Source organism: Papio anubis, chromosome 8, assembly GCF_008728515.1.
Source record: "Papio anubis isolate 15944 chromosome 8, Panubis1.0, whole genome shotgun sequence".
Classification (NCBI taxonomy): domain Eukaryota; kingdom Metazoa; phylum Chordata; class Mammalia; order Primates; family Cercopithecidae; genus Papio; species Papio anubis.
In genome coordinates, this window is record NC_044983.1 from 74,197,067 (window position 1) to 74,222,060 (window position 24,994).

Below are 24,994 nucleotides of genomic sequence, written 5' to 3' on the forward strand. Positions count from 1 at the left end.
CAAAAACCAATTATGTATTTCTTGAAATAAATGAAAAAATAGAAAGTATAAGCAACAAAATAGATGTTATAAAATAAAAACCAAGTAAAAAAAAATAGAGCTGACAAATACAATAACCAAAATAAAAACCTTTGTTGGGCAGGCTCAGGAGTAGAGTGGAGATGACAAAGCATAATATCAGTGACCTCAAGATCAGATCAATAGAATTTACTAAACCTGAAAACCAGAGAGGAAAACATAGGCTTAGTGAAGAAGTGGGCAGGATCTCAGGAACCTGTGAACAAAAAATAAAAAAATAACATCCATATCATTAAACTCCCAGAATGAAAACAGAGAGCCAGTGAGATGGAAAAATTATCTGAAGAAATAATGACAGAACAGTTCCCCAAACTGGCAAAAGACATAAACGTACAGATTCAAGAACCTAAGCAAAACTCAAATAGGGTAGACACAAAGATATTCATGCCAAGGCACATCATAATTGAACTTCTGAAATGTAAAGAGAAGGGAAAAAAGTCTGAAAAGCAGACAGAGAGAAACAATGCATTACTTGCAGAGAAACACCAATTCAAGTGACGGCAGATTTCAGATCTGAAACTATGGATGTCAGAAGTATTGGCATAACATTCCTCCAGTACTGAAAGCAAAAAACTGCCATGCACGAACTTCATATCCAGTTTCTTCTTTGGCTTATATTAATGGACTATTAACTAATCTTTCTGTGTCTAGGATAGCAACTACCCTTCTCCAATAATCAAGCCCCAGTATTTCCAAAGTGACCTGTCTAAAACAAACATCTGATCATGTTATACAAGTAAACCTTTCTATCTTCTTCTAACTTGAACTTTTCTGTTAAAAATCATTCAGTGGCTTTCTATCTTCCTTAGAATTAAATTCCACATCCTTTTCATACATACACAAACCATTCTTTATCTGGCTGCTACCATGCTCTCTGTTTTCTTCTTTTTTTACACCCCTATAAGCACTATTTATACCAGTTGTATATGGCATTTATTTCTATTCTGTTCCTTAACCAGTCTCTTTCTTTCTACTGTGAATTTGTCTTCTCTTTGACTCAAAAATTTACCTCTACTTCACATTACACATCCATCTCCAGTACTGCCTTCTACAGGAAGACCTGCAAATAACACTCACTTATTATTGGTCCACAGAATGAATTAACACTCTTCTCTCCTTTCCATTGCACTATGTAATAATTTGTACTATCTGGATGCCCCAATGAAGTAAATCATTGATGGTAAGATAATGATTTTAATAAAGGTTACACTGATGTCTAACTTAATCCTTGGTATACATTAGGTGCTCAGTGAGTGTTAAATGAGTGATGAATTAATGGTCAACTTGAAATCTTAATTTTTCCTTTTTCTTTTACCTAGGACTGTATCAAAGATACAAAATTTTTCAGGAGATTAGAGACTTAGGAACTTTGATTTGATTTAATAGAGGAAAATGTTATCAATGCATTAGTACTTAATTACCTCAAAAGAAAACTGTCAACCCAGGAACTAAAGTTTATCCACTTGGACTTACAAGATAACCTTTAATACCCCACTGCCACTGTATCTGATGCTGTCAGAGGCCACCTATATCTCCCCCTACACTCAGCATTCTAGTGCATACTGATAGAATTGTGCCATCACCTGCAAACATCTCTTTAGGGCAGGCCAGAAGTATGCAGGAGATAACATATCTGGTTGAAACTTTCAATCCATGACAGAGTAGATTTGGAATATAAACACTTCGGCTTTTTCACCCACTGGTGGGGATAACCCTGAGGAATGTTCTGCAGAGTTTCACAGGACTCCTCTGAGGGACTTGTAACAGTTCCCCGCAAGAGTAATCTCTTCAATGCTGTGCCTCTCTTGGCTTTCTTTCATGCCTCTATTCTCAATTCCCACTCTACTCTTGAGTTTCCTTGCTCACTTCCCAGGAATAGTTTGAATTCAAATTCTTTTCTCAGGCTCTGCTTCTGAGGGAGATCAGTCTCAGACAATCCCAAATCACTTCTAGTCTCTTAATAGCCCAATGTTCCTTTCAGGGCCAACACTGGTACAGATGCTGAAGGCTGGCTCATGGTCTGTCTCTCCTAGATCCTAATGTTTTCAAACAGATGGAAAAGAATATGACATTAAAGATAGAAAAAGTGTATATGATAATGGCTAAGAAGTGGAGAGAATGAGAGATCGTGTCATTTGTTTTCCATAAATGATGAATGACAGTATAGAATTTGTGAACAGATGGTCTATAACAGGTATGAGTATAATTTGAGAAGGTTACTCCTTAGTCACCCAGAAGTCTGCTATTATTGTTTCAGAATCACAGTGTTGGAACTTATTGCATAATTTGATTCACTTTACCCTAATATCCATCTTTCTAAATCTGTCCATCTTTCTAAATCTCTAAGTAGTAGTCAACAGATTTGTTCTCTCCCACCATCTCATCACAAGAAAAGCTACACACACACACAATTTTGTGTGTGATGGCAAAGCTTGAACAGACATTAAAATCTCTGTAAAATATCCTTCAACAAATTCCAATGTTTATGAATAATTAAGTTTAGTCAGATTAATTTTTTGAAGATCTAAGTGAAGATGGAAGAGAAATCTAGATGAAGACTGAAGAACGGAAGTGAATATTTTAAAACGACAGAAAACTTGCCTTTTTTGCCCTCTACATCACTGACTAGTAGTCAACAGATTTATTCTTTCCCCACCACCCCATCACAAAAAAGCTACACACAGACATACACACACACACACAACACACACACAATTAATTAACAAAGACTAACCAGGACTCTTTTGAAGACTCCTTGACTTGAAATCCCAAAATGCAACTTACACTCGCATCACGTGTTTGTCTTGTGAGAATTCATACTTGTAAACCATAAAATTTCCTGAAGTTATGATACTGTTCAAAAGATGGATGCTTGAACATTTGCTTAAAATTTTTAAAAAGTGAAACTTATATGTACAGATAATTTCCCTTTCTCTTGCTATCTCCATTTCAGTTTCCTGACTTTCTGAGAAGCTCTGGTTTCCCCAAAGAAGCGATTTCTGATAGAAATCTGAAGGTCATCTCCGAGAAAAAAGAGATCTAGTATAGTCAATGAATTAAAGACAGGAAGGTTTCCAATCAGGTAGGAACACTAATTTTCAAACATTTAATTACCTTAATAGAAGTATGCTGAGAACTGGCTATGGTATGACTATCTGAAAAAATAGGTATCTAACCTACACTGCAAGGAACCTGTTCACAATCCCCTCGGTGGTTGTGATGTTTATCTGACAAAACCTTGGAGGGAAACTCATACAATAACAGCAGGATGCTTTTTTCTATTTTTAGCTTGTTGTTACTAAGTACACTTAGTGAGCTCCATGCCTGTGGTTTAATCCCAGGAGGTTAGGCCTGTGGCCCAGCAGATTAACCCTTTCAGTGTTTTCTTTTAAAACAAATCATTTTCATAGGTTGTCTCCGTGATCCCCTATGAAGGTCATGAAAATTATGGATCATGATGGCATTTAGTTCTGTAAGAGGAGCAATCCTAATGAATGATGTGAGGAAGTTGTCTTGGTTCCTATGGGGCACTTCTCATCTTGGTCTTGGGACAATCAAAGTGAGCGCATATAGAGAGTTGGCAGGGAGGTGAATGGAGCATGCGAAAGGGGAGCTCTGTTTTCATTTATCTATGCACGTCAGCATCCCACTGAGAATTTTCTTTTCATTTGCAATTTAAGACCAACACTTGGGGCAAAAGAACATCCCATTTTATAGAAACAAAAGAAAAAGACAGCAGTAACATCATAATCAGTGGCTCATCTTCTCATTTGCAGTTATATTAATATACACTTACTAATGTATGTATATTTAGCACTTGATCCCTAGTCAGTACTCAAAATGAAGATACATAATGAATAGTGGATGAATGAAGGAAAAAAGTTTGTCCTTGTATTGCTTTGTGTGTTGGCTTCTGTAGTCTCAGAACCCAGCGCTATAACTAACACATAAAATGTGGACCATAAAACTTTTTGAATGAATGAATAAGTCCCCATGATTCTAAGGACAATTATAAGACCAACACAAAACACATATTTGCCAAGGACTATGACAGAAGTATCTGTGACATGAAAGCCTGAATCTGAGTCTGCTGATATAGCTGACCATTTTTCTAGTTCTGAGACTGCTTTTTAATAATTTACATGTTATCCTTTACATTTAGGCATAGTACCTTCATTAGATTTACTAGTCAATGATTTGGTCTTAGGGAGAAAATCCATCAGATAAATTTCTTAACTATATTACTTGCAAACTTCTTTTTTTAAAATTTATAACTGATACAGTAATTGTACATATTTATGGGGTATAGTGTGATGTTTAATGCATGTATACATTGTATAATGATCAAATCAGCGTAATTGGCATATCCATCATTTTAAGTATTTATTATTTCTTTGTGGGGATAACATTCAGAATCTTCTCTTCTAGCTATCTTGAAATACACAATGCATTGTTATTTGCTATAGTCAACCACTGTAAAACATATTTGTTAGAGCATTTTTATAATGACACAGTTAAGGGCAATTTCAGAATCACTAGCTGCTAAAATTGTTATGTATACTTTTCCATGGGTAGTACAGCTGCAGCAGCTATTTCTCTACATTCTGCTGTTGCTATCTCCTGCATTTCCAAGAGAGAACAAAATCCATTTCATTAAAGAAGGAAATGTAAAATTTAGCATAATCCAGTTACCACAAAACCAAAACACTCACACACACTCTCCCAGGTGTGAAAGTGAACTAGTGATCTAAAATAGCACCCTGAAACTCCTTTCAAAATTAGAGGACATTTACTCATATTTGATTATTTTATTCTTTTATTAATTATGATATTCAGATATACTTACTAATAACAATTCTGTATTGTTAGATGGAGCATTAACTATGTACCATTTTTGTCTTCGTATGTACTTATCAGTGAGCTATGAGATTGCCACCCACACCTTATTCTTTTCCTGCATTCTCTTGGGAACAGGAGAAGTAGCTATCAGTTGTTTTTAAAATTTCTACACAGCTGAAAGACTAGTATCACTTAAATAAAGATAGAAAATTGCCCCAAAGTAGGGAGCTTCATTAAGTAGCATAAAGTTCTCATGTGAGAAAGGAAGAATTTCTTTTCTCATCTGAAAGGTCTCTGAGTACAAAATATTCATAAATAAATATATCTGTGGTTTTGGATTAGATCTCCATCTCTACAATTAATGTCTAAGGGTTATCTTCGGTGACCAGGAAATTTTTATTTTAAAAACATTATTATATAGTATTTGATACATGCAAAGTAATGCATGCAGATCTATTACATGTAAGTTATGAAATGTAATAAAAACAAACTCTTGCAAACACACCACCAAAACTGAGAACTAGAATCAATACTGCTGAATCTTTCTTTGTGCTTTTCTCTGGTTCTTTTTTTTTTTTTTTCTGTCATAAATAGCGTATTTCTGCTCTTGGTTTTATATTAACATTCATTTAATTTTTATGTATTTTTTACTAAGTATGGTATGTTTTGTGTTTTATAAAATTGGCATCATACTTTATGTAACTTTGCTTTTTTTCACTCAACATTATTATGTTTCTAAGGTATACCTATTTTGTTTTAGCTAGTATTTATTCGTTGTTACCATTGTATAATACTATGTTGTATAAATGTAAAAAATGTGTATATTATCCTGTTGATGTTATTTGAGTGGTTTTGGATCTATTATTAACAATATTTTATGAGCATATATTTTAATGTCTCTTGTTACACATGTGCAAGATTTATCTTAACATGTGTAACTAAGATTAGAACTGCTGGATAATTGGGAATTTGAATATTCAGCTTTAAAAGATAATGCCAAAATGTTTTTCAAAGTTACTGAATGAAGTTGCAGTCCTATGATTCTACAGCCTCACCAGTTAGATCAGCCAATCTAGTTAGCATAAAACCTCAATTGATCTTTGTGCTGGTTTGCTAGGGCTTCCATAACAAAATACCACAGAGTCTGTGGATTCAATAACAGACTGTATTTTTATACAGGTCTGGAGGTTAGAAGTCCAGAAAGGTGTTGACAGGTTTAGTTTCTCCTGAGGCCTCTCTCCTTTACTTGGAGACTACCGCCTTCCTGCTATGTCATTGCGTGGCTTTCTCCCTGTTTGCACGCATCCCTGGAGTCTTTTTCTTCTTATAAGGAATCCAGTCATATTGGATTAGAGCCTCACGCTTAAGACCTTATTTAACCTAAATGACTTCTTTAAAGAGCCTATCTCCAAATGCGGTCAACTGAGGACTGAGGCTTCAACATATGAATATCTGGGGAACATAATTCAGTCTCTAATAGTTTTAGTTTGCATTTCTTTAATTACCAATAGGTTGAAAATCTTTTCATCTGTTTAATAGTCACTATGTTTCCTATTCTGGAAAATTGTGAAGAATATCTTCTTTTCATTTTCTATTTATCTTTTCATACTTATTTCTCATTGTTATCAAGTTAAATAGGTTTTTGGAGTTTGAGCTTATATCTACCAACATGCTAATGTTACCTGTTAATAAGAGTCAATTTTCTTAACAAAGAAGAATAAATGTAAAAAGGTTTTAAATGTTGTAGGTCAGCTCTGTTCCATAGAAGTTTCTGTGATAATGGGAATGTTCTCAGTGCTGTCTAACACTGTGTCCATTAGCTTTGTGTGTTTTTGAAAAAATAAATGTAAATTAAATTAAATTAAATTAAATTAAAATTTCAGCACCTGGGTCAAACTAGGCTACATTTTAAGGGTTCAGAAGCCACATGTGGCTAATGAGTGAACTGTGCAGCTTTAGATGGTTAGATAATGGACCTCTACTGTCCCAGGATTTTGTCTTTGACAGTGGCGTAGTGAGATATTCTATGTAACAGTTATTCTGGCATTAAAAAGAAAAGTTAACTACCATTAGACTCAGCAATCACATTGCTGGTTATGTACCTAGTGGAATATAAATCATTCTATTATAAAGACACGTGCATGCAAATGTTCTTTGCAGCACCATTCACAATAGCAAAAACATGGAATCAACCTAACTGCCCATCAATGATAGACTGGACAAAGAAAATACGGTACATATACACCATGGAATACTATGTAGGCATAAAAAAGAATGAGATAATGTCTTTTGTGGGGACATGGATGGAGCTGGAGGCCATCATCCTTAGCAGACTAATTCAAAAGGAGAAAACCAAATACCATATGTTCTCACTTATAAGTGGAAGCTAAATGATGAGAATTCCTGAACACAAAGAAGGGAACAATAGACACTGGGGCCTTTTGAGGGCAGAGCGTGGAAGGAGGGGGAGGAGCAGAAAAGATAACTATTGGGTACTACGCTTAGTACCTGGGTGGCAAAATAATCTATGAAACAAACCCCTGTGACATGAGTTTACCTATATAACAACCTGCACATGTACCACTGAACCTACAATAAAAGTTTAAAAAGTTAACTAAAATGTAAAAAAAAAAAAAAAAGGATAAAGGAAAGTTAGTTATTTCTAACTTTTCAAAGTAACCTATACGACTACAATTTATATCCTAAACTACTTCTTGACATAAATGTTCACTTTATAGTGAGGTTCATTGTCCCAAAATGGCACATAGCAAAGTATCAAGAGGTATCCTTATTCCTAATATGCTGTAATAGAATGAAGACCTTATCTGGTCTTTAGTGTAATTGGATATTGATCTGTATCAGTCTTCATATTCAAACATATTCAAAATTATCTGCTAGTCCCATGATGGTTGTCTTTGTTTCGTTAAGCTAATATCAACATGTATAAATAAAGTTTTGATTTTTTTCTCCTAAAATCTCCTATCTGTCCATGTGGAAATGCATCTCTTACTTTTTCCCCCTCTTATAAGCTCTTCTTACAATTTAATATTCTTGAGTCTTATTTCTCCTACCTCTAATTACTTAGAATTTTATTTTAAAAAGTAAGATATCACTGATAAGCTCCTTTTTAGTCTTTTTATAGACGACTTATAGATGATTGAAAGATATTCCAGACAGTGTGTTAAAGTAATAAATAATACTCAGTACTCAGAAAACCCGAGTCTTAGTCTTCACCTATAAAAATGAACCATGTGAATTCAAGTAAGTCATTTTATATGTAAACTTTATTCTGATTCTAAAATTGTTATGATCGTTTATAAAATTCTGTTTCACTTATGACAAGTCACAAGCCTATAAAGGTTTTAAAATCTATTTTAAAATTATGAAGAGTCAAATATTTTCCCCTGAATTTGATATTAAACTGTAATCATTCATCTTCACTTACAGCATGCTGTAGCTGCAGTTAATAGAAAGACAAAATATTATGTCTTAACATTGTGTACTTGTATGTTAAATGAACACTTTTCTTTAAAATCATGTTCTACCTAAATTCTTGATGCCTTTTTCACATTTCCAGTTCCTATGTTGTTACAATCAATCACTTGTAACAGAAAAAAAAAAAAAAAAAGAACCAGTCTTTTTTTTCTGTTTGCTAAAAGCTCTCTTTGGAATATCAAGTTTTAAGTTATTAATACAACAAACTTTGGAAAATAAGCTCTCATAATTTCCAACATTAATGCTTTGTTTGACTGGCTTTTAGAACACCATACTCTCACAGTTTTCTTCCTTTTTCACTTCACATTTCTTCCTGGTCTCCTTTGTGATGCCTCCATTTCTTAGTGTTTATTGCTAGAGTGCCCTAAAACTCATTCCTGGCCCTCTACAGTTTTCTGTCTGTGCACATGAGTTTTATTCTGCCATTGCTTCAATAGGCAGATGACTCTGACTCCCAAATTCATACCTCTAGCCTTCACCACTCACTCAAACTTGAGACTCATAATTTCCATTTTCTACTAAATATCTCTACTTTATATATGACAGACACTTCAGAATTAGCAAATACTATGAAATAGTTTACTTTTTTCTATCACTTTCACTCCAACTGTTTCCATCTCCATAACTCATCCATTTGCTCAAGTCAAAAGCTTTGGATTCATCCTTAAACTTGCACTTTCCCACAGTTTCTACATCTAGTCCATGAGAAACTCTTCCACCTCTAACTTTAAAATCTATCCTGAATCCCTCTACCTCTCACCGTCTTCACCCTACTGCAAGCCATCATTGCTTGCCTTACCTAGTGCAACAAGCAGTCTCTTACAGGATCTTCCTCCTTCCCCTCTTGCCACAGCCCTTCTAGTTTATAACCAGTACAATAGCCAGAATAATCTTCCAAAGAAATTTAAACCGGTAACATTACTGTCCAAAACCCCGGCTCCCATCACTTTTAAAATAAAAATTAAACTGCCTTCTTTGACCTACATGGCCTTAGTCAATGTTCATTCTGCCTTACTGTCCAAACTTATTTACCACTTTCCCCCTCACACACTCACCTCTAGAATGTTTTTCGCTAAAAGACTTTTCCAGCATCAGGACCTTTGCACTTGTTATTTTCTGAACCTGGAAGACCTGTAAGATTCCTCAAAATAAGATCTCAGAAGATAGTTGCATTTCATTTTGTGGAGACATTTGGTGAGAGACATTTTGCAAAAGATAGATATATTTTACTTTGGAGGGTATTTACACATTTAGCCATGAGCAAGTTTATTGAATAACAAATACAAAAATGATAGAGTGAAAGTGTGTATTTTAAAGACAGAAATCTGAGGAATTGTAGACATGTGAGTTACACCATAGCCTCAATATTTAATGCATGAGAATCACCCGAGGTGAGTTCCAGACAACCATTTCCACCCATAAAGATTCTGAACAGGAAATCAAGAAGGCCTGGGGACCTGCCTTTTGCCAAGGTCTTCAGGTGATTCTGCTGCATATGGTTTTACAGACAACCCTTTGAGAAATACCAAGCTGGTATATTTGTTCAGATAAACATGGGCTGGTGCAGAGCACCAATGGTATGCAATTGACCAGCACATTATATGAATCCTGAGTGGCCAAAGATGAAGAGGATCCAATAAAGACCACTACAGATACTATCCCAAGCACTCTTGGCATGGAGACTTGAAAATCCATTCACAGACATGAACTGTTAATCATTGAATTATGCTATATAATTTTTTAAGTTGTGAGGTATTAAAATATTTAGATAAATATTATAAATTTTGTCACATATGTTATTGCTATAAATGATGCATACATATGTCATAATTATAAAGATACAGAGCATATAGATATAGATATGTAAAGAATATGTAATCTAGGCTTAATTATTTAGCTGATACTGCATATTGTCTTTATAACTTCCTAAAGAACCACTTGTAATATTTTTAGGAAAAAATATTGTTTTTCTCCATTCTTTACCACTTTCCTTTCCTCATCCTCTTCCTTGTCCTTTCCCTTCTTAAACAATTTAGTTCAAAAGCCATTCGATGAGGCCTAGTAAGCCTTTGACACCATGGGCAGGGTGGGTATACAGGGGATTGCAATGGTTGGGCATTGGCTATTAAAGCCCAAGAAGTAGAAGGAGGGTGTCTGCATGGAGAAGCCTAGTGTGAGATATTGAAAGTTATTGGAGGGAGAGGGGCATCTACATGGGGGAGTGGCCACAGCAACCACTCAATACAGATAGTTATAGTCTGTGCTAGGTGGGGAGAATGTTGTATGGAGTAAAAAAGTGGTAGCAACAATAATTTGTTAAAATACAGGGAGACTGATCTAGTAAGTGAGAATATTAAAGACGAAGGTAATCAGTATTTCTCATTGTCTGAGGAGGAAGTTAAAGTATAATATAGGCAAAAGCTAGAATGAACTCTGGTGCTGGATGAAAATGGGGGAATGAAAGTGCTGGTTTTCAATATGTATAGCAAATATAGAATTAAATATAGATGTAAAGTATATATGTGTGTGACTATAATGTAGATGAAGGTGTTTTCACATGTAGGTATGTATGTCTACATACACATAAATCCCATAGCTCAGTCTATTGCAAAGGCCTGGGGCAGCTATTCCCCAATAGCAATGAGCACACCTAGCGTCCAGATCTTGGTGTCTTGATACAATTCTCCTATTGAAGGAACCAGAGCTTTCTGGAGAAATGTCTGATTCAGAGCAGAGAAAGCATAAGATGACCCTAGAACATACTGTTCCAAGAATTAAGAAACATAGCAAAGAATGATGGAGAGATGTCAAAGGACACATTGGCCAAATTGAAGGAATTTCCCCTGGGCAAATCTTGAATAGTCTGAGCGTCAAAATAAGCACTAATAGAAACTCGTTATAGTTAATTTAATAAAATGGTCAGTGAGTTTATATCAATATAAATAAATTGAATACATTATGTTTGGTGAGAAATAGGATATTTACGTAAGCACAAAGTATCTTGCCACAAAATGTATTAATATTAAAAAAGAAATAAATAACTTTACAGTGGAGAGGACTGGCACCTTTTAATCAAATGAGTGAAATTAGTATCCCAATAAGGGTACAAATTAAAAGTTTGCCCAAGTTGTCTATTGATAGAATGTGGTGAAAATAGAGCTTCACTGACTTTCCTGCCAAAGAACTCATCTTCTGAATCTAATCATGAGACAAACACAAACAGCTGAATCCTACAAAATAACTAGTCTGTATCTTTAAAGGTTTTAAGGGTATGAATTTCAAGGGAAATCCAAGAAAAATTACCAGATAAAAGAAATTAAGAGAGGACAACTCAATGAAACGTGATTTCAGGCTAATCCTTTTGTTACTGAGGGCATTATTGAGATAATTGACAAAATTTCAACAAGTCTGAGGTTTAGACAGTACTATAGTAATGTATCAGTGTTAATTGTCAGATTTTCTTGTTAATAGTTGGATATGTTAGTAGGAAGTGTTTGGGGTTGACAGCTTACTCTCAAATGGCTTGAGAAATAAGCCATTTTTACTGTATTTTTTACTGTCATTTCAACGTTTCTGTGTGAGATTGTATTTAAAAAATTATGAACAAAAGACAAGTCATCCCTGAGTCAGATAATCTTTCTTCAGGCAGCTAGTATAGTTAAAAGCTGTTTACAATGCTAGTCAGCTTCTAGTCTACTGGTACTAATCTCTCTTGCTAATACCATGTAATTCCAGAAATCAATCTTTCTTTCTTTCTTTCTTTCTTTCTTTCTTTCTTTCTTTCTTTCTCTCTCTCTCTCTCTCTCTCTCTCTCTCTCTCTCTCTTTCTTTTTGAGGCTTTGGGATTTTTTTCCTAATGATGTTTGTATTAGTCCATTCTCACGCTGCTATAAGGACATACCCAGGACTGGGTAATTTATGAAGGAAAGGGGTTTAATTGAGTCACAGTTTCACATTGCTGGGGAGGCCTCGGGAAACTTAAAATCATGGTGGAAGGCACCTCTTCACAGGGTGGCAGGAGAGAGAATGAGTGCAAGCAGGGGAAATGCTCAACACTTTTTCAAACCATCAGATCTTGTGAGTACTCACCATTACAAGAACAGCATGGGGGGAACCACCCCCACAATTCAGTTACCTCCCTCTTGGTCCCTCCCACAACACGTGAGGATTATGGGATCACAATTCAAGATGTGATTTGGGTGGGGACACAAAGCCAAACTGTGTCAATGTTTTTTACTCTACAACTATCTATAAAATTAGTAAAGTTCTCTGTATTACAATAAAATCAATAAGATTCATAAGAATGAAAATAAGTTCTTCAAGAATTTTATATATTTCTACCTGCATTCAAATTGGAATAAGTGGGCATGAAATTCATAAGAAAAACAAACCATAAGAAGCATTCACACTCACAAACTCAAAACAGTTGAACATGTTTACCCTGTAAGAGGGCGATGGTAAAACAGCAGGGTAACAACTATATGTCCAAACAGAAATGCGACCTTTTAAATCATCCATGTCAGGCCAGGTAACAACTGGGCAATTCAGCAAACAAATTTTTAAAAATTCCTGTATTCAATGATTTCTTAAATCCACACTTAGAAAAATGAAAAACTTGTCTTTAACTCTCAGAATCCTGGGCACTTATTAGTTAAAGCAAAGCTGTTGTCCTATTGGCCTATACCTGGTTATAAATAGCAGCAAGACATGAGAACACCCAGGGACACTGAATGGGCTTTCTAAATATAGCTTTTTCTTACTTCAAAGGCCTTTTAGAAGAATACCACACTTCATGAAAACTTGCCTTTTATGAAGGGCACACAGACACTAAGGTCAGCAATTTTTAGACCTCAAAAAGTTTTGAAATATTTCTTTAGTTTGAGAATCCACATTTTGGAGGCATGAAAACTGAAGTGCAGAGAAATTAATATTTTTCCCAGCATCAGATGGCAAGCAAGTACTGTAAAAATTATGGCATTGAATCCCCTGTCTTCTAATCAATTGAATGCCGCTTGTAACAGGTTGCAGTAACTGCTTATTTTCATTGCCCTCAACACCACGTTCCTTCTATGCCTCATCTATCTTGCTTTTGTGAGAGGGATGATAGTATTACCTGCAAGTATTAGCTGTGAGAAATATTTTTCAATTTTACTTTTTTGTAACTCACTCTTGAAATGCTTTTTCTGTGTTAAAAATTTGTGAGAACATTTTCCTTTCTTCTTTAAATGACTCTGCTTGCATTTGCACTTACAGGTGAATTACTGTATAACACTAAGTATAAAAACACATTTTAGTAGAAGAGATTATAGTTGGAGACAATAAGGTGGGGACTGGAGTTGTCATACCTTAGAGGGAGATGGCAGAGAGAGACAATGTTGGCTGGACCTAATCTATTCTAGCCTTCCTTAACCTATTTATGCCTAGTGTTCCATTATTGGAACGCTAAACTTGTGGGAGTCATTTACATCCCACTGCTCAAGGTCGTCACCAAAGTCTGACTTTTCACAAAAGAAATTTGCAACCTCCGGCATCAATGGGTTAATTGAAGTCCCAGAGTGATTTCTGTTGTTTGCATTGCCACAGGCGAGGGAATACAGAAAGCAACAAGATTTTCGTGTTTTCCCATTTCATATTAATTTCCTAAGGATTTCTATAAGACTTTAAATATATATGTAAAACAGCTTATTTTTAATTTTCCCCTACTCATTTGCATTTTAACATGTTGATAAGTAGCATTTAAACTCAATAGTTATGCTTAACCCTGTTCTATAATTTCTAAAAGTACTAGGAAGAGTGAGAGAGTGTGTGTGTGTGTGTGTGTGTGTGTGCTGCCTTTGCAACCAATAAAATAAAGCTCAGTTGAAAAACAATTATTTACATGTAGATAATAATCAGATTTGATAGTGGGGCCAGCAATTGGTAAGTTTAAAAGTCACCCTAGGTGACTTATATATGCAGCTGGATTGAACACCTCTATTCAGATGAAGCACTTAGTTGGAAGTATAGCCAAGCAAGGCTATAATTTCACATTTGAAAACTGTTTTATCCTGAGTTATTTGCATAGTGCTTATTCTATGTGTTTATAGTGTCTTTGGTTGTGTTATAAGATATTAAAAGTTGGTGTGAATTAAAGAAGTAACATGCAATGATTAAAGCCTAGAAGATAAGCACCAGATCTTCTAATTATCACTCAAATGAGTTTGGTTGACACAAAATATTATGGGAATTAGACACAAACATTGTTAATGCATAATGCTGAAATAAAAAGTCTTACAGTTATGTAAATATGAAAGACATTCTAATTTGTACCACAAGGTAATGAATTCAAGCATTTTTATTTTTAAGTATTTACTTTGTGCCCTGAATTGTTCATAAAACACTTTCCTAAAATTTAGAGTGCAAACTAGAAAATATAAATCTCAAGTAGTTTATATTGTAGTCAAAGGAAAGATTTTGAGATCCTTTAATGTGTCAGTTCACAGAAACCTCTTCATCAGATGGATTGGTATTTATTTGTTAAAATTAATGTTTACCATTTTAAATAGTTTCTTGAATATTCCTGGTAATGGAATAGAGTCAGAATAACAATTTCTAGTCTTGATAATAGAGTCAATAGTAGAGCTGCTCATATTGATCGTAATTTTGATAATATACAACGTGTCATGATTTTTCCAGATAACAACTTGTCTCTTGGCCAAAATAAATACACATATTGTTTATCTTGTTACCTTATAAATTTTTTTATTTTGTTAATATTGTGATTTGATCACATCTTTTCACTAATATTTAAAAATAGTTCAGTGGATAATCTCATTTTGAAGTGTCTATTGATTGCTATATTCATTATATATTTTATATGCATGGGTATATTTCTCATTAGCCAAATGAATACTTTCTTATTTACACTTACATTTAAATCACATTTCTGTTCTTCAGTATTTTCTTTTCTCTAGAGCCTATTCTACTGACTTAAAATAGCCTGAAAAATTTGAAAATTATATTTAAAACAAGTGTATGGAAAATCCTTGAAATAACTTATAACAGTGTCAGAGAAAAAGAGGATTACACATTGTACTGAAAAGCATTCCATTAATAAAAAGATTAACAAAAAATTCTAACAACATTCAGACAGGTAATAGCAATGAAAAACATTAATTATGATACTGAACAATTACATTTGCAAAAAATGCTATATAGGAAATTAGCATCTGCAGAGAAGATATTATAAATTGGCAGTGATTATGTGTAGATTTAAAATATGTTGAAACATGGTCATGGCAACTGTTTTTCTTTTTGGCTGAAAAGAGGCATATTGAAGTGTTTAAGCACTTTTTCAGTTGGAGTAGATATTTAGACACTACAGAAAATGCTTGCAGAATAGCAGATATTAACATGTGTATGAAATATGTGTTTTTAATTTATGCATTGTCATTCATTCAGAAAAGATCACCGAGTTTAACTTAAATATAGCATTGTGACATATTAAAATGGCATTCTTAGACTTTCCATGTTGCTGTTCCTTTTGCCTTCACTAAACAGCACTGGCCTCTCATTTATCCAAGTTAGAAATCTAGACGCAATTCTAAAATTGTCAACCTAGAATCCCCTACCTTCATGCTTCCCATTCAATAAATCACTAATTTCTGACTTTCCTATTTCACCAGGCAGTCTTCTCCACTGTACCCCTGTTCTCTTATTCTCATGGCCTAGCGTCTCTGCCTCAACCTGCCAATCGAAGTCACTTCTAGTTCATTATGAGCAGGGTCATTTTTAAGCTTTCCCCCATCCTGGGCAATTGCACTTTTGGAAGCTCCACACTACATTTTATCAAATATATTAAAATGTACCAAATCACATATTTAATATAATTTATTACATAACTAAGTAGGAGATGCATTTTATGAGTTGTAATATTAGTGCTGATAATATTAAATAAACATACTTTTAATCTCAATTTTGCATTTTAAAAAGTACTTTGGAAGCCTTTTTTTAGGTGTCAATATTTTTCTAGGTCTTTCTCAAGAGAGTGTGCTTTTACTATCACAAGGCAAAACAGCCCTGACAGTGAGGCAACTGAATATGAGGACCATCATCTGGATAATTAAACCAGATTTGTGGGAGATGGAATAGGAAGTCTTTGTAGAACAAATACAGAAGTGAAGAAAAAGATGGTGGTGTCATTAATACTCTGCATAGCAGATCATAATATTCAAAACCCAGATACTGTTGAGATATCAATAGACTGTCACCCTATGGAGTAATACTTCAAGACATAATGTAAACTACTTACATATTTAAAAAGAAATATTGATGGCAAACCATTAACAGAAAATGAAGTAAGTTTATACCCCAATGCAAATATTGGAAAATGGTAACTGTAAATGGTTGAATCACCTACTAGTTTCATGACTTAAGATTTCTAAACCTTTATTATTTAATCTTTAAAAGTTAAATAATGAGAATACTATTTTGAGAGAGTTCTTAAGAAATTTAAGTTATATACTCCATATACAAAGAGTGTGATATCTGGCACATATGTGATATTTATTTTTGTTATTGCTATTATTCATGAGGCACTATTAAATCGTAGCAGTTTTGTTATTCTTATGGTCAGTATTATGCCTTGGAACAGACCAGAAAATATTACTGAGCTTGACTATATCCTTTTTGTGATTTTAAAGATGAAAAGTTAATATAAGTTATTTTGAGAACTGTGTCAGTGTTCTAAAATCCTTTGAAAATCTAAATATTTATTTAACATAGGAGGAAAAGTCATAGATAAATGAGAGGTTATAGATTTTAAAAGTATCTTTCTTCCTTGGACTCTTACAGAGCCAGTCAAGGAAAAGATAAAATAAATAATTTGGCAAGTGTTATATAACAAAGAACACCACCAGCCCCAGGCCCTTAATGCGTTTGTGATTTTGATATGAATAAACCCTGCTCCCCTTTCTGACGTCAGTACTGCTGCTGACTGGGTAAGACATTGGTCAAGTCGATTAACCTCTCGCTGCTTTTGTTTCTTCTTTTGTAATGTGCAAGTAATATTACTTGTCACTTGCCAACCAGCAGTACTTCTGCAGCTAATTGACTGTCTCAGCAGGGGTATTGCAAAGATTAGCAGATAAATGATTTATAATCCCTTTGAAATATTAAATAAATGAATAAATGATATAAAAAGTCGTAACAAGAGAACAGAACAAATTATTCTATGCTTTAATTTGCTACTTTCATCTTATATATTTGATGAAAAACTTAAAAGAGGGAGCCATCAACAAAGTGAAAATAGGTTAGATTACTTGGGACTCTAGATGCTTTCTATTGCTGTTATATTAAAAAGTATTTTGTTATCATTGTGAATATAAGAAAAGAAAGTGCTAGAGATCATAATTGCATTTATCTTCTTAAGTTTATAAAAAATATTTTATTAGACAGGAAAATGAACTGGGTAAGAATAAGGACACAAGCTCTCTTAGCCTAGTTTTACTATGAACAACTGTATGACCTCGATCAAGTTACTTACACAAGGAGGATCTTGAGTAAGATAATCAAGAACAATCTACACAATACGTTTTGTGGATTTAGGAGCAAAATACAAAACTCTGTGCCATATGTTGCAGTGGATTTGAAAATCAAAGACCCAGAAATATAATATAAAGAGGTCAACGTGAAAATAATAAATTCTCATATAAGACAGAATTAAATCAACACAATAACAAAGTTATGTATTCTACCTGGAGATGGAGAAAGAGTGTAACTGGAAAGATGAAAAAGGTTGAGAAGACCAACAGGAGAATACCAAGAGTATTACATGTGCTGCTGTGATTGGACCTTATTATGAACAGGAGGGATACTGTGAGAAACGAGGCTAGTAAAGCAGATTGGCTTCAAACTCTTAAGGGCCATCAAAAAATTGAACTATGTTTTGTGGGTTCCTAGGAACAACTGAAGATTTTTGAGCACTATTTATGTTTTATAAAGTTAATTCTGCTGACCCTTTAAAGGGTAAATTGGAGAAGAGATTTAGATAAGTTGAGTTGTTAGACTACAGTTGCAACAGTCAAGAAAGAGATGATGAAGGTTGTTGCCAGAAGAATGGAATGAAGAATATTTAAGAGAGATTGAATAGATGGAATTAACTACTGAGTTTTGAGAAATTATTGGATGTGAAGAATTAGTGAGAGGGAGTAATTGAATACAATTCTGAGATTTCTATTATTGATACCTGAGAAAAAAGTGGAGATACAAACAAAATAATAGAAAGAATTAACAGTTTTGTGAGCAGAGGTGGAGATGAAGAAAGCAAGAGATCCCATTTTGAACATACTGAATTTGAGATTTTAAAGACATCCATAGTGGAGTATTTAACAGTCAGTAGAAATTCTCTAGTGAAGCTTTAAAAAAATATCAGGCCCCAGAATTATAGATTTGAATAGCATCAATTCACAGGTGGCAGTTAAGGTTATTAGGGTAAATGGGATTACCAGAAAGAGCATAAAAAACAAAAAGGAGAATAAAGATTTATTTTAAGAGATAAGTAGTGGGAAAAGCAAGAAGTACAGGAAGATTATAAAGCAGCCAAAAGACTACAGTAACTACAGCAGCCAAGGGAGAAGAACATTTCAAAAAGAAAAAAAAGACCAGGTGCGGTGGCTGACACATGTAATCCCAACACTTTGGAAGGCCGAGGTGGGTGGATCACCTGAGGTCGGGAGTTCGAGGCCAGCCTGACCAACATGGAGCAACCTCATCTCTACTAAAAAAACAAAATTAGTTGGGCATGGTGGTGCATGCCTGTAATCCAAGCTACTCAGGAGGCTGAGGCAGGAGACTCGCTTGAACCCGGGAGGCAGAGGTAGTGGTGAGCCAAGATTGTGCCACGGCACTCCAGCCTGGGCAACAAGAGCAAAATTGCAACAACAACAACAACAAAAAGAACAATAAAAAAACTGCCGTGTAAAATGCTATATACAATTTGATATGAATGACTATTGTGAAAAGACTTGCATTTGGTGAATAATCTGTAGTGATAGTTCCTGAGAAAACAGTTCTCCTTAGATATATGTGTAAAATTACAAGGGGAATTAAAAATAAAGCAGTGTAGAGGAAGCAGGGAAAACTAATATCTACCTCTTTTCCTATATGGGAGTAAATGAAATAAAAAGAGATGAATCTCTTAAAGAACATACAGGATTGATTGTTCCATTGCACTCCAACCTGGGCAACAAAGCGAGACCCTGTCTCAAAAAGAAAGAGAAAAAAAAGAAAGAAAGAGAAAAAAATACAGAGCTGAAAGATAGAAGATTTTAACAGGGAAGATGTAAGCAATTTGAAAGATGTTAAAGAAGTAGCTGAAGTAGGCCGGGCGCGGTGGCTCAAGCCTGTAATCCCAGCACTTTGGGAGGCCGAGACGGGCGGATCACGAGGCCAGGAGATCGAGACCATCCTGGCTATCACGGTGAAACCCCGTCTCTACTAAAAATACAAAAAATTAGCCGGGCGCGGTGGGGGGCGCCTGTGGTCCCAGCTACTCGGGAGGCTGAGGCAGGAGAATGGCGTGAACCCGGGAGGCGGAGCTTGCAGTGAGCCGAGATCACGCCACCGCACTCCAGCCTGGGCGACAGAGCGAGACTCCGTCTCAAAAAAAAAAAAAAAAAAAAAGTAGCTGAAGTAAAATCGTGACTCCAGAAGCAAGAGGCAGAATTGAAGGAATGATAATGGAGGAGAAGATAGAATCAAGAGCACCAGTCAGGTATTAATAATGGTGGGCAAAAGGACTCTTGAATAAAGAGATAGACGACTTTAAATGTGACAATAAAGAAAATTGAAGATGAATGATGACCTTGGTCTCCACAAAGTTATTAGGTAAGATTTGCTATGGGGAGTAAGAAAGCAAGATGCCAATAAAATTTAAAGAGCATAGAAAAAAAAAATTGTTTTTATTAGGGATAGTATAGGGGTAAACCAGAAATTAGTATAAGGATTTATGAGTAGCTTTGAGGTCACTCATTGCCCAATTATAAAAATATTTTCTAAAGAAAGATAATACTTCTAACATTTTAAACATTTACAGGTGAAGTTTCTCATTTTAAAGTTTTTATGTGTTAAACATTGTAGGGGGAAAATGTATTTGAGTCTGATCTAAAGAAAGTTTGAGAGGAGAAATGAAGTAATGTTGCCATTCGGGGAGGGGGGGAAAGGCTGACATTTGCAGGAATTATGCAAAAGCAAGGCGGGGGTGGGCAGGGAACTGCTGGCACTTTTGCACTAAGCAAGTCAGCGGCACCAAACTCTCCTAGTGATCTATGTATTATGCACCCCTACACACTCACAACTAGTATTTTTTTTAGTGCCAGGCTTACCTAAGAATGTACTTGATGAAGCAGTAAAAAAAAAAAAAAATTCATTTTCTTGAATCTTGACCTTTGAGTACACATCTTTTTAATATTCATGTGATGAAATGGGACATCTCATGAAGCACTTCTGTTGTGCATCAAACACATGGTTATCACAAGTAAAGCACCTTGTGCAACTGTGGGTTGAGAGCTGAGCTAGACACTATTTTCTTGGATCACCATTTTTACTTGAAAGAAGTGACAGGCAAACTGCAGTTGTACAAACTTGGACATTTGGCAGAGATTTTCTTGAAAATGAACAAAGTGACCTTGTCACTTCTAGGAAAGCAAAATCTAACAGTATCTTTTGACAGTGAAAAAATCTGAACTTTCAAACAAAAGTTATAATTTTGGAAAACTTATTATCTGCCCCTGTGAATTTGTCAGTTTCCCAATTCTTAAAGACTTTTCAGATGAGATAGGTGGTATTGCTAACAAACGTGATATTGTATAATTAAATGTGCTACCATTTGGGAAATTTACATAACCCAGTATACCAATATTTTCCAGATGACCAATGTCTGATAGTTTAAAAAAAAAAAAAGGAAAAAAATGTGTGGACAAAAGACCATTTCAAACTGCAAGAAAGACAATGGGAACTTTCTAAAGGCAGAGTATGGAAAGCATATTCATATGACTTTAGATTCCACATTGAAAAAAAGCCACAATTATCTGAAAAAGCTATTAAAATTCTCCTCACTTTTCCAGCTAAAATAATAATATCTCTGTTAAGCCAGATTCTCTTATATACTTCAACTAAAACAACATATTAAGAGAGACTGAATGCAGAAGCAAATATGAGAAGCCAGATATCTTTTATTAAACCAGACATTTGCAAAATTAAGCCAGAGAGTTACAAATGTAAGTCAATGCCACGCTTGTCACTATTTATTTATTTTTTTGCTTTGGAGAATATATTTTATTGTCGTTAAATATTTATATAAAGTGTAATGGGTTTATTAATAGTATTTGAGGTGAATTAGTAATTATTTAATTTTTTCAATTTTTCTAATTTCCGATATGTTAAATATTGGTAGATTTATCCCTGGCAAATGAAAGCTAAGTGGAGTTCTTCATAATTTTTGAGCATGTAATAGGTATCTGAGACCAAAACAATTCAGAAATACTAATGTAGACCAAGCATTAAACACGTAGTAAACTACTCAAGGGCTTTAAACATGCTTCCCATGATTTCACAAAGTCAAAGTTGAGAAGTTGTATAATTGCATTTTGTAACAGTGGAATAAGGGGAATTTTCTTTCTTTTTTTTTCTTTCTTTCTTACTTAAATCATAGTATTCAGATTAAAGAGAAGTCTTCAGTGCATGCTAATGACATTCTCTCCATTCTTTCCTCCAAGTCTGTGAGTCTCATTTCATGTGTCCCATTTACAGGAGTAAAATTAGCATGTTATCCAGTCACCATTTGGCTCATGACTCAATGTCACTATAAAAATCATTTTAGCAACATCATAGTCCCAACTTCTAGAATCCATCGATGTGGAACACTTCAGTTTGTTTAACGTAGGAGACGTAAGTACATGCTTTTCATAGCCTCTTGAAATCTATCTAAATCGATAAATTCTACTATAGTAATACCTTTTGCTTTATTCACTCAAAAAATTTGTGTGTATGGAATTTTAAAAAGATAGCATAAAAAAGGAAAACACAGATCATGAGTCTCAGTTTTGAAATCCATTATATAAAGAATTTGTAGAGCAGCAATATTGCTTCTGTTGCTAAAGAGTAAGAGAGTGAGGCTGTTTTAAGAATGGGGAAAAGAAAGAGCAAGCTTATTTCTAATTCATAGATTTTGATTGAATTTTTAGATGTCAGGTTTTAGAGATTTATGCTTTAAAATTTAATACAACTTTAAATAGTTCAGTATTTAAATAATAAAGTGTCCATTTCCCTCTTTTCCCTATCCCATAGGGCTGAATATTAGTATAATTGGATCTTTGGTATAACTGGATACAAAAAAGTAACACCATATTACCTTGTCTGTATTCAATACTATCATTTGGTTATGTCTAGAAAATTCCAATTATAGCAACATAGACAGGAAACTCTAGTAAAGAGTCAAAGTCTACTTTTAATAAGTTTTCCAGATTTTTTCCTGATTATTTTTATAAAGTCAGAATATGTGCTACTTGCTGGTCTATTACACTTCCATCTGCTGCTGACATTTATCTGGCTTTTTTTGAATTTTGTAATTTTGGGGGGTGAATATCTGTCAACCATAATTTTTATGGCTGTTCTCCAGAATTTCAAAGCAGAAGATAAAGTCATCTATACAGGTATACTTGACATAAAAGATATTTATCTCTTGGAGTCATATCACTAAATTAGCAGTGTCTAAATGCTTGACTGAAAAAAAAAAAACCATAACCACCATGCAGGTAAAAATATCTATTTTTGAGCACTTAAGGGGAATTCACTAAAAGCACTATAATCATAGAGAAAATCTGGAGTATACAATATATATTTTGTTTAAAAATGTAATTGTATGCTTTCTTTCATTCACATATTTGGTGTGTGTTGTTTGTTAGCTATTGTTCTTTTATTGGAAAATAGACCTATTTAGAGAAAGAAAACATAATAAGCAATGAAATATTACTTTTATAGCAATAGCTATTTGTATTATAATAATTATATTGGCTAGTGTAATTGGATATCCATTACTTAGTTTCCATGTTACTTTAAAGATGCAGAATTGGATGCCCATTGAACTAAAAATATATTTCAACTTTACAGGAATAACCTCTTCTCACAATTGTCCACATTGTCTTTCATTCAATTGAAATGAAAGCTATATATGAAGATTTTAAAAGTAAGCACAATATACTTTTATGTCTCTCATAACCTCATTTCTTCCTTCCTGTGTTCATTACTTGGGAGTGGACTAAATAAAAATTCAGAGTAAGTTGTTGGTTACCCTCGTACAAGTACGATTGCCACCAGGATCTTTTAAAATTCCCAAATAGATAAATCATAATACAAGACACTTTCTTTTAATATATACCTTCCCATGGAAATTTTTACCACTTTCTCTGCCTCATTTTTGGTATTTCAAATCTTTTAAAAACTATTTTCAGCAAGGAGAATTAGATATAAAACCCTACAAGGGTATGTATTATTATGGCAGTTAGAAATGATAATGGCAAAAAACAGGGACCTTTATTGCAAAGTACACCACCCTTTACAGAAAACCCAAAGACATATACCCATAGTTTAAGTCATGGTAATATGTATGATTTCATGGTTACTTAAAATCTCTGAGACTTATTTTCTTCATCTGAAAAATGAGGATTTGTTTTCCTATTTTACAGCATTGTTATCAGATCAGAAATAATAGCACTTGTGCTTTTTTAAGCCTATTTGTTTCTTTATTTGTTTTTTTGAGATGATGTCTCTCTCTGTCACCCAGGCTGAAGTGCAGTAGCCCAATCTTGGCTCACTGCAACCTCCGCCTCCTGGGTTCAAGTGATTCTCCTGCCTTGGCCCCCTGTATAGCTGAGATTACAGACGTGCGCCACTACGCCCAGCTAATTTTTGTATTTTTAGTAGAGACAAGGTTTCACCATATTGGTCAGACTGGTCTCGAACTCCTGACCTCGTGATCTGCCTGCCTTAGCCTCCCAATGTGCTGGGATTACAGGCATGAGCCACCATGCCTGGCCTAAGCCTATGTTTTTAAAAGCTATAAAAAGAGACTAAGATTGAAAATTATTGTGAAAAGAGCTTGAATATATCTTGTGACTCCACCTCTCCTTAAATATTTATAAGATGTTTTTGCTAAGTTGATGTGCATGTTCAGTTCTAAACCTTTGAAGTAATGTAGAAACCAAACACTGTGTTGGTTAATGGTAATGCAGATAATGAAAATATCTTTACCACTAATAACACTGAATTATTCCAAGGTCCAAAAACTTTATTTAAACTCTGACTTACTCATAGACAGGCTGCCTGGTAAAGTAAAAAGTGTGGGCAGGAACTTTGCAGACTTAAGTTCCAAGTACTTAATTCATTAACTATGTGAATATGGGCAGATTAAATTATTAACTATGTGAATATGGTCAGATCACTTGAATTATCTGGTCCTCAGGTTCTTCATCTATAAAACTTCTAGACTGAAGTAGATGAATTTTTAGGATTTAGTAATTTAGTACAATCAGGGAGCAGGAAAGTT

At 34.4% G+C, this 24,994-nt stretch overlaps 1 protein-coding gene across 4 annotated transcripts in view; it reads left to right on the plus strand.

Moving 5' to 3' along the window:
- PKIA (cAMP-dependent protein kinase inhibitor alpha) overlaps positions 1-24,994 on the plus strand; it is a 90,596-nt gene that overhangs the window by 54,858 nt on the left and 10,744 nt on the right. Inside the window, exons 2-4 of one of the 4 annotated variants that reach the window (XM_009213239.4) lie at positions 3,032-3,160; positions 22,201-22,338; positions 23,560-23,635. The exons of 1 other annotated variant lie outside the window; for it this stretch is intronic. In XM_009213239.4, coding sequence (XP_009211503.1) covers positions 23,621-23,635 — 15 coding nt within the window. In that variant the 5' untranslated portion in view covers positions 3,032-3,160; positions 22,201-22,338; positions 23,560-23,620. The remainder of the gene's footprint in view (positions 1-3,031; positions 3,161-22,200; positions 22,339-23,559; positions 23,636-24,994) is intronic. 2 more of the 4 variants (XM_009213240.4, XM_003902887.5) reach the window with 2 other exon arrangements.